General features: G+C 35.8%; 2 protein-coding genes across 23 annotated transcripts in view; one reads left to right on the top strand and one right to left on the bottom strand.

Moving 5' to 3' along the window:
• The window catches only part of Dnajb4 (DnaJ heat shock protein family (Hsp40) member B4), a 36768-nt gene extending 35689 nt beyond the window's left edge, over positions 1–1079 (bottom strand). The window contains exon 1 of the mRNA XM_048814129.1: positions 964–1079. The gene's annotated coding sequence lies outside the window, so the exon portion shown is untranslated. The remainder of the gene's footprint in view (positions 1–963) is intronic.
• Positions 1080–1092: 13 nt separating this feature from the next.
• Positions 1093–16847, top strand: part of Fubp1 (far upstream element binding protein 1) — a 32100-nt gene continuing 16345 nt past the window's right edge. For 7 of the 22 annotated variants that reach the window (XR_007351580.1, XR_007351579.1, XR_007351577.1 and 4 more), the window contains exons 1-17: positions 1130–1375; positions 6677–6767; positions 7521–7583; positions 8372–8410; positions 8883–8922; positions 9317–9369; positions 9455–9526; positions 9646–9703; positions 11564–11726; positions 11840–11938; positions 12047–12148; positions 12396–12498; positions 12662–12762; positions 13098–13239; positions 14098–14258; positions 16234–16385; positions 16470–16549. Coding sequence is in view for 16 of the 22 variants with exons in the window: in XM_048814118.1 (XP_048670075.1) it covers positions 1256–1375; positions 6677–6767; positions 7521–7583; positions 8372–8410; positions 8883–8922; positions 9317–9369; positions 9455–9526; positions 9646–9703; positions 11564–11726; positions 11840–11938; positions 12047–12148; positions 12396–12498; positions 12662–12762; positions 13098–13239; positions 14098–14258; positions 16234–16385; positions 16470–16549 (1639 nt within the window). In the remaining 6 variants the exon portion in view is untranslated. Of the gene's footprint in view, positions 1376–6676; positions 6768–7520; positions 7584–8371; positions 8411–8882; positions 8923–9316; positions 9370–9454; positions 9527–9645; positions 9704–11563; positions 11727–11839; positions 11939–12046; positions 12149–12395; positions 12499–12661; positions 12763–13097; positions 13240–14097; positions 14259–16233; positions 16386–16469; positions 16550–16847 lie in introns of all 22 variants that reach the window. The other 15 variants (XM_048814122.1, XM_048814120.1, XM_048814125.1 and 12 more) reach the window with 9 other exon arrangements.

The following is a 16847-nucleotide window of genomic DNA, read 5'->3' as shown; positions in this document are numbered from 1 at the left end:
GATTAATTCACGGAAGACCAAAGTACCACAAAGTTGAAGAAGTTCATTTTACCTCATTTTGTTAACTAGAAGGAAGTTTGGGAAACAGAATAAGAAACCATTGTGGTATATTCAAGTGCGAACAGAATGACTTGTAAAATACCCTAACTTGTCTCTGGAACTACTGCTACTATTAATAAATACAATATGCTTGCTAAGTTCTGAAAAGAAAAAATCTGAAATTATTTGGTAAATATATTAATAGAAATTGCCCCTGCCCCCCAAAAATTCAATTAGTCCAGGGATGACAATCCGAACATGACCTTACATTTGAGTACACACAGATGAATGGGAAAAATAGTCTCAGAAGCCACAAAATCAATTCTGGGCAAGAAACGGATGTTAATTATAAGGACCTCAATAAAAATGGTCAGGGACCCACAACCTATATAATCAATTCTGATTAACACTGATTTTTATAAGTAATCGCGTTTTCAACAGATAGTCATTGTCAGCCTGCTCATTCACTAACTTAAAAAAACGTGGAAATCAGTTCGATAATTAATAGACTTCCAACCTCAGTTCATCCCCAGTTGTGATAAAACTCCAAAATCTTGACAGCCTAGAGGTAAATACAGGGACGTTTTACTACCCTGAAAATCATGCTGGGTTTCCACTAAGCCAGGCAGGCGTTTTCAGAAGCATAGCCGCACGGCGTCCGGGGCGCGCTTCTCTCAGGCGCTCTCCGGGCCGCGGTGCTCTCGAGACACTGTTGCGTTGTCGTCACGCCCCTGGGCGTCAAGCCCTTCCTCGCAGATACACAGAATAACCCCTGGCGGAAATTTTGCCGCACTACCTTCCAGAGGCAGCGGCTGGTAAGCAACAGTTACTCTTTTTCCTTCAAGTTTTCTGCAACCCAAATCCAACGGCCGCCTCCGCGCCAGTTCTACCCACCAACCCGAAGGAACAATTACCCAGCCTCACCCCAACAACGCGCGGAAAGGAGGCGCCAAGATAAACCATATTCTCGCGAAACTTTAAACCCAGTTCTCGCGACGCTCTCTGCTGCTCCTTCTTTCTCAGCCCCACCCCCCACGGCAGCACGTCGCCTCAGAAACATCGCGGGATTTCCATCTTTCAGTCTCCGCCCCTTTACGGCCAGATGGTCGCGCAAGAATGTGATAGAAGCTCGACGGTCGCCATTTTCTTCCTTTCTTAGCAGTTAGCTGAGAGGAGGTCTCTGTGAAGAAGCAGCAGCGGCTCTTGTAGTGTAACCATGGCAGACTATTCAACAGTGCCTCCACCCTCCTCTGGGTCAGCTGGTGGTGGTGGTGGCGGCGGTGGTGGAGGAGGAGTTAACGATGCTTTCAAAGATGCGCTGCAGAGAGCCCGGCAGGTAAGTCTGGATCGCGCGGCGAGTTCCCGAAAGCCCACGGTAATTGGCCCGCTGACTGTGTAGGCCGCTATCTCTTCCAGCGTGAGGAAGAGGAAAGAGGTGCTCTTCCGGGCTGAAATTTGAGAAGATTCACGTTGTTCTACGTTGATAATAGCGACCGGAGACCAGAACTCAAGTTTTGTGTTCTTAGCGTTGGAACTCCAACGCAGGGTACTCAGAGATGGCATTAAGTCTTGCCCAGTTCTGCAGTACTAGCACTTCCAACAAGTTAGCTCAGTCTCCCCTCCCTCTTACTTAGAACGAATGCCTTTTTTCATGGTATGAAGCGCGTGTAATTTTACACAATAGGATGGAAGGTTCTGGTAATTAGTTTGGGATAGGGCTAGGGTCCGTCTACAGGAGTCTCAGGTAGTAAGGGAAGGGATTTGTCATTAAAGCAGTCTTTTCAGCTTCCAGCTCTTTTGAGCTCTCCCTCCCAATTAAAGCTGCTTTCGGTAACCTTCACCTTCATTTCTACAAGGAAGCGATTCTAGAAAGCACCAAGCACCCTTCCTTTGGGCGGGATTTGTGTGTGAGTCCTTCCTCCTTTCTCAAAATGGCCTCAGGCCCATTATACCCGCGGTTTCGATTTGAATCTGCCTCTCTGTTCAGAGTCGTAAATTGACCAGACCTCTTTGTATTACGTAGGTGCGTACATTTGCCCTGAAGGCACTTCTTTCCCAGGCTAAAGCCATTTTAAAAAATGGTTTATGTGCTCCCGGAACCTGGAAGGTTACTTAACTTGAATGTTCTTTTTAGATGTCCCCTGATGCGCTTATGCTTTAAAATATGTGATATTGGTGCGGTCTAGTCTCTAACTAAGGTCGGTATATGTACTGGGTGCTAGGCATTTTAGACCAGTGTCAGGCGAACGGTAAGTGGAAACCAGTTTTGATGGTTAGGAGTTCACTTCATTAACTTTTTACCTACCAGCAGGATTGAGGCAAAAATCAAAATCTATAGTGAACAAAAGTTCATCATTAAAACTAGCTGTGCATTTTTTGAACTACAGAGTATTTTTTAAAAAAGCAGTTGAAACATTTATGTACCAAACAGAAACACTGTTAGCAAGTTTTAAATAAGATTGGGTTGGAAGACTTAGCAGTCTTTATTAAAACTAGTATTTTGTGCCACACTATTCATAGACATAGGGGTTTTTTGTTTTTGTTTTTTTTCACTTGGTGCTGGGGATGGAACCTCACATGCCTGGGCAAGGTCCCTACCACTGAGCTATATCCTCAGCCAGAGACTGGAAATTATTTTAAGGTATGAATTGGATTCTCTCACTTTTTAGAATCTGTGATATAGTCAGAGAACCAAAGGCAAGTAACAGAATTTCTGCATTTAATGTTTTCGTTTATACGCCTGTAGACAAAATATGGACACTTAATTCATCAGCTTGTTCTCATAAAGCATTTCTGCTGTGAGTCAGGAACTGTAAAGGAATACGGGATAAGGGGTTGTCCAAGGCATTGGAGAATGAGTTTGGCCAATAAAGAAAAAGCATCATGTGCAAAGGTATAAGGATTTTGGGAATGGCCAGAACCCAAGAGTGAAGTTATTGGAACATAGTATTGAGTGGAGCAAGGAAGGTGGAAAGAGGTGAGAAAAATACAGATGGATCAGATATGATAGACGTTGGGTTGCTAATAAGCTTGATTGTGGTAATAAGAAAATGGTGGTGTAATACTGCAGGTGTCCATCATATCTGACATTTCAGGTTTATGACCATGAACTCCCATAAGACCTTGCCAATAGTTGGTACTCAATACTTTCTGAATTAAATCAATGAATTAGAAATGTTGTGATCAAATTTTGTTTTGACAATAATATATTCTTTAAAAATGCATGTTATTAGCTATATCAGATCCTAGGTCTACAGAAGTTGTATATCTTGTTGGTCTCCAGGCACATTTTTCACAAGTAGAATGCAACTATATTTGACCCAAATGCATTTTTTAAATCAAATATTTGTGGACCCTGCCTTAAATTTGAATCATATGTATGCTGATTTGTCATGATAACTAGCAATTTGTTGAGACTATGCTACATATTAAACTCAGAGTTAAACATATCTTGTTGATTAATTTGATTTTTGCCATCTTGCCACAAGGTAGGTGTAGAGAGACTTTTTTACCATTTCATTATATGCAAATGTGGTAAATGACAGTTTTAGAAAGAAATAAGATCAGTTCCATGTCTCCACCCAAAAACATAAGAGGCATGTAGTGGACTGAAAGTTGGCATTTAGATAGTTATCTTCTGAGAAATGGCTTTTTTAAAAAACTAAAATTGGGGCTCAGTGGTAGAGCACTTGCCTAGCAAGTGTGAGGCACTCGGTTTGATCCTCAGCACCACATAAACAGAATAAAGGTCTATCAACAACTAAAAAAAAAAATACTAATCTGTAGAGTTTCCTATCAACTTCAAAATTCTTGGATTTTAGGGATGGCCAGTGAAGAAGGTGGAAATGCTTAAAACATACATATATGTATGAAAGCAGAGTAGAGTAGGGTCCAAATAGAAAGTTTGGATTATTCAATGTTGTTATTAGTGCATTAGAGCTATATATGATAGTGGAGTTCATTTTGATATGCACCTATGCATGGAATATAATTTGTTCCATTTCAATCCCTATGCTTCCACTTTCCCTACCCTCCTTCCTCTCATTGTTCCCCTTTACATACTGGTGATCTGCTTATTGTATGCTTGGATTATTTTTGTATATTTTCAAAGTAAGAAGTTCCCACACTTAATGTATAGAATTGAGTATATCGGGAAGTTAGTTGGTTTTTAGGAATTCTATCTTTTAAATTAACCCTCTTTGTAATAACTTAGAAAATATATTTGATCAAATCTCTTAATATTTATACTAAAATCTTTAATGTCTTTGTATTTACTCTCAGTTTTTGAAATATTACTGGTTCTTTAAGCGAACTAAGTATCAACTTTCATTTTCATATGCATAGTTGTAGAACCATTCCATGATTAGAAATGTTTAGTAAATTATGTACAAGTAAGTATTCTTTCTGTGGAAGTTCCTTAAAGTTCAAGGCGAGTTGCTTTGCAAATTCAGAGCTTTGTAAATGCCATTTACTGTTTAAGTTCTTAAAGTGCTAAATGTTTTGAGACTGAAGGAGTTCAAGTATGATTAGGGAAACTTTGAGGAAGGAAATAAGATTAAATTGTATGCCCAAAGATGAAAGTAGGCTTCTTAGGGGGGAAAAAATGAAAAATGTTTAAGGAAGTTTGCATTCATCAAAGCTTTAGAATCAGGGAAATCAAATTATGTGCCTTTTATATCATGCATTTTAATAATATGCCCTGTGTTGTAGGTATTTGCATTTATGGATGAGGAAAAGGTAAATCTAGGAAACCTGGAAAGATAGTTATTATGTGGAATACGATACATACTGGCTCTAAGTGATCCATATTTGATTTAAGACACCAATATCCTTGAATATACTCAGCCTCTCCAGTGTCCTGATTATACACAAATGTGAAGCAGTTGGTTTAGTTCTTTTAATCCCACATCAGGATCTCTTGGGAATTTCAGTCACCAACAGTTTTTTTTTTTTTTTTTTTAACATGGATGATTTCAGACAAAGTTAAAATGATATAATAAACCCTCATAAGTTTTACACATCTTTAATGATGAGTATAATACAGAGTATTGTGGAGTTTGACCTTTGCCAGTAATAATAGTTCCATTTTTCTTTTCATAGAAGAATGCAATAAATGCCCATTGGCTGTGCCCTGTTTGTAACTTCAAGCTGGTATTTCTTATATGGAGTTGGTTTAGTCAAATAAAATTGTGTGCCCCTCACCACTTAACTGTTCTACCACTGAGCCAAATTCCCAGCCGTTTTGTTGTTGTTAAGATAGGATCTTGCTAAATTGCCTAGACTGGCCCCAGATTTGTAATCCTCCTGCCTCAGCCTTCTGAGTAACAGCAATTACAGGAATGCACTGGCTGTCCCACTCTTTGTGGGTGGCAGAGGATACTAGGGATTAAACCTAAGGCCTTGTACATGCTGGGTATGCACTGTACCCCAGCCCTTTTATTTTGAGACAGGATCTCATTAAGATGCCTTGAATTGAGATTCTCCTACCTCAGCCTCTCAAGTAGCTGGGATTACAGGCACACTGGTTGCCCCACTCTTAAAATTAACACTTATTAAAGAGAATGGCTTTTTTGAGAGATTGAATCTAGGGGTACTTAACAACTAAGGCACGTCCTGAGCCATTTTTTATTTTGAGACAAGGTCTGGCTAAGTTGCTTAAGGCCTAAGTTGCCGGGGCTGGCTTTGAACCTGGGATCCTTCTGCCTTAGCCTCCTGTGCCACTGGGAGTGCACCATCATGAGGAAAGCCTTTTAAACAGAATTATGATTTTCTAGCTAAGATTTTCTTAGACTAGAGCTCCCTAGGCTCCAGCATTTACTCTTAGAATAACATTGTCTGGTGGAAATATAATGCAAGCTCTGTATTTTGTTTGACCCAACATACACAAAATATTATCCTTCCAATGTGTGTTTAATATAAACTTTTCAGATGTTTTATTTTTTTAATTTTTTTTTTTTTAGTTTTTTTTTTTTAAGAGTGAGAGAGAGAGGAGAGAGAGGGAGAGAGAGAATTTTAATATTTATTTTTTAGTATTCGGCGGACACAACATCTTTGTCTGTATGTGGTGCTGAGGATGGAACCCGGGCGCACGCATGCCAGGCGAGCGCGTTACCGCTTGAGCCACATCCCCAGCCCCATTTTCAGATATTTTATATTCTTCCATTAATTGCAGTTTTTCAGTATCCCAAGTGCATATTTTACACTTACAAAGCATGCCGGTTTGGACTGACCACAATTTAAGTACTCAGTAACCACATGTGTCTACTAACCATTTAATTAAGCACCATAGTACTACAGTCCTAGAAGTGGTCACATGCTCTGTGATCACAAACATCTTTAAAAGCCATGGGGAAAAACTGTGGAAAGATAGCATTAGGATCCATATTTTCTTCAAAACTAGTCTTTTTCCTTAACGATGACTGATTTCAGCTACTTTGTTAATTCTTATATGGATGTATTGGAAGCTTCATTTCAGACCATGATTGGTTGTTAACTCTGTGAAGTATTAATGATATTGATAAATTTGAACTATGGTTTTAGTTTGCCATTGTATCAAGTGACTTTGCTTTTGTGAGCTGAATAATTTATAGTAGTTTGTGTTGCTATCCTTGGTAATGGTGTGTTTTTGTTTTTTAAGATTGCAGCAAAAATTGGGGGTGATGCTGGTACATCATTAAATTCAAATGACTATGGTTATGGGGGACAAAAAAGACCTTTAGAAGATGGAGGTAAGTTATAGCCATAAGTAATTTTAATTGTTTCAGAAAGCATTTAGTTGAAATTATTTTCAATATTTGTTATGATTCCTAAAATTGTAAGGTTTATATTAGCTTCAAAAGTAAAGTGGGGAAAGGGAGACCTAGACAAGGTAGGTAAAATTTGATTCAACTAGAAAGTTTTGTCTTAGTAGAAAACAAGTTGATTTTTCCCTATTAGCATTGTGCCAGATTGACAGTTTGCACAGACTTCTCATTAATACTGAAAACAAAACTATAAATAGTTTAGGAAACACTTTACTGTTTTTTTTCTTATGTGAATGAATTTTTATATGCTGTATTTTCATCATTTTACTATTTCAGGTTTCATTTTACAGATTAAGGTTTCTGTAGTTTGCTACCCTGGTGTAACACTTTTATGTTATTTTGTGTTTCAGGTTTAATTTTAAATGTGGATTAAAACAGTGGATTTATAATTTTCTATTTAAAAAAAAATAATTGTTGAAGCTTCTGAACTTAGAAATCTGTATATTTTTTGTTTTAGGGTTGATTATAAATTTTGATACACTTTCTTTGGCCCTTTTTTTAAAGGAGGATTCTGACCAAGCCTATAGAATGTATTTGTAGCTTTGACCAGGAGTACTTGGTTTCCTCTTATTTAAGTGTCTTTCATATTTGTAGTGAGGTTTTTAATATTTAAAAAAAAAATGAGCTAATGATGCTTCAGATGTTGTATGTAATGTATTCTTTTTATTTTATGTGTAGATGGCTCTTGGACAAGTCCGAGCAGTACAACACACTGGGAGGGAATGCCCTCTCCTTTTAAAGGCAGGAATTTTTATTTATTACCTGTGTTTAGTATGTAAACGTGAAGTAAACCAGTGGATTCTTAAATGGACACAAACTTTCTTTTGGATTGTGTCTGAATTTTTGCTGCACAACAATCTTTATTTTATGTTTAATCATTTAAATTTGAAGGGGGGAGGAGAAGATAATTCAATCAGCTATAGGTTGTCTGTTGTAAGGTATGCATTGTGTTCATCTCTAATGGATTTAGATAAAGATAGTCATGTAGCTGCTTTGAATTCTGAAGTTTTACACAGTGAAATGTTTACAGATAATAGAACAGTTTAGATTGAGATTGCCTTGTAATGTGATTTTTTTTCTTTTCCTTTTTGAATCTAGTTTTGTGGTCACTGTCAAATACACTCAACTTTGGATATATCAGATTTTTACATTTCGATAGCCCACCCTCCCCCCACCTGGTTTTTAGTACCTACAGTGGAAGCATCATTAGCCAATAGCATGTGATATTTTGCTAGTAATCAAGATACTTTGTCTTATATATCATTCTAAAGTGTCTTAACACATTAAGGTCAGTGATTTGATATAATGAAAGGTTTTTTTTTATATAATGTCTGTGCATTTTTTAAACACAAGGATAATGAAAGACTAGTTTTTCGTTAGATTATTGGGAGTAAGTTGAGGTTTGGCAATTTTGGTTCAAGTAATAAACCATTCTACCAGATTTTTAATAAGTGTTTATAACTATTTACTCTTTGGCGGGAGGAGCTTTGTCCTTACTGGCAAAAATTGAAAGACTCTTAATTTTTCAGATCAACCAGATGCTAAGAAAGTTGCTCCTCAGAATGACTGTAAGTATTAATTTAAACTGGGTTTTAAAAGTACCTGAATTTTAATATTGAGGGCTTATTTGTATTTTTAGTGAGTTTTTTTGAAATTTGATTGGTCTTTTAGAATGTGAAGCCTGAATTCCCTTGTAAATATATGCCTTTCCTTTATTTATATTTTATTCCTTTTAGCAGTCCTCATGGCCAGGCATATATAAAGATTGATTTCTAGGCTATTATAAATGTCATTTAACTGTTCTATTTCTTAATCTATGCTTGTATCACTTGGATAAGGAAAGTTTTGTGCTTTTTGTTAATATATTTGCCCTTTCACTGTCTTTCTCATCAATTGTCAATGTTGATTGAAATCATCTACATAAAATTGTATTCTCTCCAGAATGTTCTTGCATCAGGGGAAGTTTAGAATGTCTGATTTGATTGTTGTTAAATATATAAGTAAAAGTAAATTTTGAATTTTTATTTAATTTTTTGATAGCTTTTGGAACACAGTTACCACCAATGCATCAGCAACAAAGGTATAGTCAAAAGCTTTTTTAAAAGTACTTTGCAAGTGTGAATTGAACTATATATACAAACATAAGTTAATGTTTAGTGAATATATGTCAATATATTTTTTTGCATATGTAGTTTATTTCCTTCTATTGGGAAGACGACACAAAGGGATGGGGTCTTTTGTTTGTTTGTTGTTGAGAGAGATCCATTTGAGATTTGGCAAAACAGGTGGAATAGATTACATTTTAGAAGAGCTAAGGTGAATTAAAGTGACATTTCCTGAACTCTTCATCCTAACTCCTTTGCCATTCATGCCTTTAGACTATTCAGTTCACCATCTCTTCCTCATTTAATAGGTATCACTTTATTTAAGATTCTTAATCTTGAAGGAAATTTTTAGTTACTCTTATTTCTTAGCAGATCTGTAATGACAGAAGAATACAAAGTTCCAGATGGAATGGTTGGATTTAGTAAGTAACTTATATTTAAGTTTTGAAAACATGAAGCATACTTTGTATTCTTTCGGCAAATAATTTATTTATTTTTTTTAACTAGTAATTGGGAGAGGAGGTGAACAGATCTCACGCATACAGCAAGAATCTGGATGCAAAATACAGATAGCTCCTGGTAATTATTTTCTTGGTATTTTCAAAGTGACTAGAAAATGTGTATTATTTTTAAGCTGCTAGTTATAATGATGCAACTTGTTACTATTTTCTTGACCTAAAATTTTATTTTATTTGTAGACAGTGGTGGCCTTCCAGAAAGGTCTTGTATGTTAACTGGAACACCTGAATCTGTCCAGTAAGTATGAAAATCTTAAGTCTACTTAGAGTAATAACATGAAGACTCTGAACTTTGTCTTTGCTCTTAAACTGCTTCAACACCATTGTCTTCCTCTCCCCTTTCCTGAAATTTAACTCTTCAAAATTTATACCTCATGTCTTTCTTGATTAGGGTTCACTCTCTGAGCCATGGAACACAGAAAATGACTAAAACCAATTTTGTATCTACTGCAATCTCTACTTTGGGGCCTGGAGAAAAATACATACAACCACACTGACTGGTGTTACATAAAACTCATAACCATTAAGCTCAACTCAAGTAGATCCACTGCCCATTTCAAATCTTCAGCATCAAACCCCTTCTTTCCCACCGAAGTTCATTTAGCAAGAACATAGAAACAAAATATTAGGAAGTTTTCTACCTCATTTTTCCACTAAAACTTTAACAGTCTTCATTTCTACTCTATATGCACAGTACTCAGATACAGATCTTGCTTATCCTTACAATTCAACTGACTTTCTCCTACATCAGTAGTTTTTTCCTTTTTTAAGGTAATTTCTAATAACAGGTTGAAAGTCTATCCATCTTAACAAAACATCTTTGAAGCCTCACATTATATTTATCTGATTAGCAAAGGTCCCTTAAGAGTTGCTATGCTTAGGTTATCATTTATTCATTTTCATTTTCTCTTGAGCTCATCATTCCAACCATTCTGCTGAAATTTCTTTTTCCAGCATTACAGTGTGCCACCACATCCTTCAGCCTGTCAGCAGTATTTGACACAGTGAACCTCCTTGAAATACTAGATTTATTTGATTTTTGAGGCACCAACTTATCTGATTTTTCTTAGTGGTTCTGCTTTGTCTTCTAGGCCTTAAAACATGGAAATGCCCTAAAAAATATATCAATGCATGCTCAATAGATGACTTCATTTAGTCTTTTAAATTACATGTGATAAATGAGTTTATATGCCATGAGTTTTATATTTTCCAACATTTTCAGTCCTTTTTCTAAATTATGCCTTCATTCTTTTTTGGTCAATGGATCTTTATTTTATTTATTGATAAGTGGTGCTGAGAATCGAATGTGTAATTCTTACACATTCTAGGCAAGTGCTCTGCCACTGAGCCAGAGCCACAGCCCCAACCCCAACATGTCTTCATTCTTGAGGCCTCCTTTATCTGTTTTGTATGTACATGTGCGCATGCTTACATTCTTTTTGTCCTGCTTTGATTTTCTTTATAGCACCTAAGAAATGATGTTATTTATTTGATGTATGCTATTTTTATGGATTTAAATGAAGTAAAGTCAGATTAAGTGAGCAGAATTGTGATTTTAAAGTGTAAATGGGCTGGGATGTATCTCAGTTTAGAGCTTCTGCTTTAATGTGCCTTAGGCCTTTGGTTTAATCCCCAGCACCAAAGGAAATTCAATAATTTAATTTTTTGAGGAATCAGCTAAATTCTGAGATAACTTTAGAATTTGAGCACTTCTTGAAAACTTTTGGACTGTTCTCAAAAATAAGTCATATATCTAGAAATTTATTACATAGTGGTGACCCACTTGTAATTCCAGCCATGCAAACGGCTGAGGCAGAAACACTGGTTGCAAATTCAAGGCCAAACTGGGTACCTTAATGAAACAAAAATGGCCAGTTAGGGATGTAGCTCAGTAGTAGAGTCTTACCCAGGTGAAGGAAGTAAACAAAGAATCTAAGTTTTATTGCCAAGTCTCAATCTTGGCTCTTGGGCATTTTATAATTAAAAGTATAGTAAGTAACTTGAAGCATCTATTAGAATAGGATTACTTGATATATGATGTCTCTTTTTGGGTAAGCTTGGGTATGCTAAACTTCATTATTTTATATGAATTTAACAGATCGGCAAAACGGTTACTAGATCAGATTGTTGAAAAAGGAAGACCAGCTCCTGGATTTCATCATGGTGATGGACCTGGAAATGCGGTTCAAGAAATCATGATTCCAGCTAGCAAGGCAGGATTAGTTATTGGAAAGGGAGGAGAGACTATTAAACAACTTCAGGTATGATTATATTGTAAAATGTTAAAGCTTTTAATCTATTTTGAAGCTAGTTTTTTTTTTTTCCTTTTCCTTTCCCCTTTTATTGACTCATAGAATTTTTATTATTTTAATAGGAACGGGCTGGAGTTAAAATGGTTATGATTCAAGATGGGCCTCAGAACACTGGTGCTGATAAGCCTCTTAGGATTACAGGCGACCCATACAAAGTTCAAGTAAACTTCACTTTATCCTTTATTAAGGGGTTGGATGGGTTTAGACACATGAAGAATTAAAATGTTTTAAGACCGGCTTTTTAAGTCATCTATGTTTTTCTACTTTAGCAAGCCAAGGAAATGGTGTTAGAATTAATTCGTGATCAAGGTGGTTTCAGAGAAGTTCGAAATGAGTACGGGTCAAGAATAGGAGGAAATGAAGGGATTGATGTAAGTAAAGAAACCAATCAGAAATGGTTGTATGGTAATATATAAATATAGTAGTGTTTTTCCTGTTTGGGGTTAGATAGCCTTCTTTAACATTTTATCCCTTTTTTACTTTAAACTTTACCAGACTGTGTTCTGTATCTTATTACTGTACTGGATATATATTTGATATATATCGTGTTGTGATTTGATGCAGATTAATTCTGGGGAAATTTCTTTTTATATGTATACTTTGTTTTCTTTACATAAGGTTCCGATTCCAAGATTTGCTGTTGGCATTGTAATAGGAAGAAATGGAGAGATGATCAAAAAAATACAGAATGATGCTGGTGTTCGAATTCAGTTTAAGCCAGGTGAGTACATATATTTAATCTTTTAAGTATTGGTAACAGCTAGTTTGGGGGGGGGGGTTGGTGTTTTTTTGGTGGTGCTAGGGATTGAACCCAGGGCCTTGTGCATGCAAGGAACAGCTAGTTTTGACATGCATTTAATGTTTAATTTCAATTTGTTTCAAAGATGATGGAACAACACCTGATAGAATAGCACAAATAACAGGACCCCCAGACCGATGTCAGCATGCTGCAGAAATTATTACAGACCTTCTTCGAAGTGTTCAGGTTTGATAGAAAGTTAATATTTCATTTTGTTTGCATTGGAGAAGTATTTTCCTTTATATCTGAAAGTGCCCCTTATATTTTGTATTATAGTCCACTTGATATTACTTTATTAATCACTAGAAAGTGTAAACTGCTTTAAGGGAGTAACCTCTTGGAGCAGAATAAGTATCCTCCCTTATTCACCCAGTATAAAAAAAAAGTTATTGTTTTTGTCAAATTATTTCTGAACTGGTCTCTAAATTTCTGGTTTGATAATAGAGAGTTGGAGAAAATAATTTTGTCATAGAAAAAAAATGTTCATTTCTGTGCTGACTTCTTGTCTTTTCCCTCCTTAGGCTGGTAATCCTGGTGGACCTGGACCTGGTGGTCGAGGAAGAGGTAGAGGTCAAGGCAACTGGAACATGGGACCACCTGGTGGACTACAGGAATTTAATTTCATTGTGCCAACCGGGAAGACTGGATTAATAATAGGAAAAGGCAATGTATTAAAATTTTTTTAATATTTAACACACAACAGTTTTTCTGGATAGTATTTCTGATGCTTTTGTAAACAGGTAGCAATAATTTTTCTCTTTGGCTAAATTTTAATAAAATTTCAATAAAATATGTTTATATTAATGTAATAATAAAACAAATGAAGTATTTTATGTATACTTACAGAAAAAGAGTAGGATTTGATATTAATTGGCTCCTAGAGAGAGGGGGACCAGAAACTTATTGGTATAAGAAACTTGACTCATAGAGTGGTTTGGGGATATAGCCCAAACTCTCTTAGTAGAGTGCTTGCCTCGCGTGCATAAGGTCTTGGGTTCAATCCCTGGCACCACCACCCCCCAATTTTTTTTTTTCCACAAAAAAAAGTGGTTTGAGTGGGTTTCTTTCTTAGTTTACTTTGTTTTTTCCTGAACCACATATTGTTAAAAAGTTTTATGTGGGGCTGGGATTGTGGCTCAGAGATAGAGCTCTAGCCTAACATGCATGAGGTACTGGGTTTGATCCTCAGCACCACGTAAATGTAAAATAAAGATATTGTGTTCACCCATAACTAATAAATAATAATTTTTAAAAAAGTTTTATGTTTAGAAATGTGTTAGTTTTTTTGCATTGGTAAGTTATAATACACATTAAAGAGTGTGTAATTTTAAGTGAACTTTAATACAGTTTTAAAACATGAAATGCTTCATGTAATTGAAATGTAGAATAAATGAAAATCCTACTAGAATGTTGTCAGGGTAGTGCCCCCAAAATTTTTATGGCTATTTAATAGTGACCATTTTGTTTTGAATAGTATGTTTTATATCCTTTGAACCTAAAATTAATATCTTTTGATTTTAGGAGGTGAAACCATAAAAAGCATAAGCCAACAGTCTGGTGCAAGAATAGAACTTCAGAGAAATCCTCCACCTAATGCAGACCCTAATATGAAATTATTTACAATTCGTGGCACTCCACAGCAAATAGACTATGCTCGGCAACTCATAGAAGAAAAGATTGGTGTGAGTATGCTTTAAATTTCTAATTTATGTAAAGCATTAATTCAGATGCATCATAAGAAAGTGTACCATTATACTAATTATACTAAAGTATAGGTTTCTTAATAGAAGGCGTCTGGCAATGGAAATAATTAATAAAATATACAGTTAAAGGTGCTTACCAACCACCTTACAGTTGAGTGTACTCAGATAAGAGATGTATTAGCTGCAGATACAGTGTTAGTTTTGGTGAAAAGTTGTGAAACATAGCTGAAGGGAGGTCGTAATGAAAATAAAGTGTTTATAAAGGTCCTAAGTATATACCCATGCCTGGTGAGGCAAAAAAAGATAAATTCAGTGGATCTCCCACTTCATAACACAAGGTATAAATTCTGGGTTTTGGATTGGATCGCAATCATACAGGTTTTAGAATGAAGACTATTTGTATTTTTTTAATAAGTTCTATGGTATGGATAAGTGTATTCGTTCTAAAAATGAATAGTTCTGGACTCAGTAATAACAGAGGTTTAATGCCAAAGCAGAAAATGAATAGCACATTATAATTTTTTATTTTACTAACCTAGCAAGTGTGGGTCAAGATTTCTGTTGGATTCATGGAGAAATAGACACTTAGAGAACCTTTTTTGTATAATCAGTTTTTAAATTTTTTTAAGTTATAAAACTGATTATGACTTTACTACATGGATTAAAAATCCCGTGACACATTAACTGTGTGGCCTGAAGAAATTATTCTGTGCCTCAGTTTCCTACTATAAAATGAAGATAACAGTACCTAGTTCATAGACATGAAGAGATTAAAAATGAGTATGCTTCACTTAAAAATGCGTAGAACTTTGCCCTGTAAAATGTTTCCTTTTTTCTTTCTGTTAACTATTAATTGATGTGAGGGATGATGGCAATTAGAGGCAAGTTAATAAGGGGCTTAAAAGGTCATGAAACTGTTTCCCTGTTTCTTAGTGAGAAAGTTAACCGAAGTAAATTAATACATGTCCAAAAAGTCTCATTTCTTGTTTTTTGTTTTTATATTTTAGTTGTAGCTGGATATAATACCTTTATTTTGTTTATTTCTTTTTATGCTGGGGATCGAACCCATGGCCTCACATATGCTGGGCAAACTCTCTACCACTGAGCTACAACCCCAGCCCATGATGAGTTGGTATTAACTGAGAAAGGAGGGTTTTAGGCATTTAAATCAAATGTCTTTCCAAGTTGACTTGTCAAAAAAAGAAATAAGTGGGCTGGGTTGTGGTTCAGTGGTAGAGCGCTTGCCTATCATGTGTGAGGGACTGGGTTCAATTCTCAGCACCACATATAAATAAAGGTCCGTCAGCATCTAAAAAAATTTTTTAAAGGGGAAGAAATTGGCTAAACTTTAATTATTATCTGGCACAATATGGATATAAAAATTCTGATTTATCAATTGTAAGTGGAATTTTCCTGCTATTTAGAAATGATATTTAAGAAGGAAAAAAGAATTATTGTTCTAAATGGGATTCCAGGTACAGAAATAAAAAGGTTATGTGGCAGATTTTAGTTTGAGAGAGAATTAGTAAACTTCATATGTAATTTTATTCACATTATAGAATTTAAACATTTGGGGGGGGTATATCTCATCAGGATGGTTGTTGATTTAGGGGAGTAAAGATAGAGTAAATGCAGAAAAAAATGGGAATAATTATCTGAGAAGTGTTTGTGATTAATATGGTAAATCAAGTTGCAATGGAGATACAGAACTATCTCAAAAGAATTGATTAGAAACTATATCAGTTCTTGAATTCATTTGTTAGTGCTATTTTTGTGAATTATGTCTCTATGACAAGTACAAATATTTTGCAATAAGAATGAAGAAAGGAATAAAACTAAAATTTGTTACTGGTATATATAAGAGGACAGAACTGTAAGATTATTTGGCCTTTGTGTTATTTTGACCATCACTCTTTTTCTGAATGTTTTGTGTTATCTTGGTTTTATTTTGCAGGGCCCAGTAAATCCTTTAGGGCCCCCTGTACCCCATGGGCCCCATGGTGTCCCAGGCCCCCATGGGCCTCCTGGGCCTCCAGGGCCTGGAACTCCAATGGGACCATACAACCCTGCACCTTATAATCCTGGACCACCTGGCCCAGCTCCTCAGTAAGTACTACATTTGGTTCTGGACTTTTTCATAAAGATTTTAAGTTTTGGTAAATTGTATTTTTATATTGATTTTCTTTTCAGTGGTCCTCCAGCCCCATATGCTCCTCAGGGGTGGGGAAATGCATATCCACATTGGCAGCAACAGGCTCCTCCTGATCCAGGTAAAGGATAACATTATTTTTGTGTTATCTGTATCTGTCTACTATCCCTTGTTATATTAAATTTTCTGTTTGACTTCACATTTGCATGCATTGTGTTCACTCTTTACAGAATATTAGGCATTGCTTCTACCACAGTGTATAAGACTGAAATGATTTCCGCTTTCATGAAACTTTTTGGGCTTTCTCTACTTCTAAATTGATAAGAGTGCTAACAGCCAAAAGCTACACAGAAAGAAATACAGTGGCTTTGATTTTAGATACCAGTGTATCAAATGTTTATGGTGTGTTAATTGTAATT

Source organism: Marmota marmota, unplaced genomic scaffold (assembly GCF_001458135.2).
Source record: "Marmota marmota marmota unplaced genomic scaffold, marMar, whole genome shotgun sequence".
In the NCBI taxonomy this organism is placed as follows: Eukaryota; Metazoa; Chordata; class Mammalia; order Rodentia; family Sciuridae; genus Marmota; species Marmota marmota.
The sequence above is the reverse complement of the archived record's forward strand: the minus strand, read 5'-3'. Positions and strand labels throughout refer to the sequence as shown.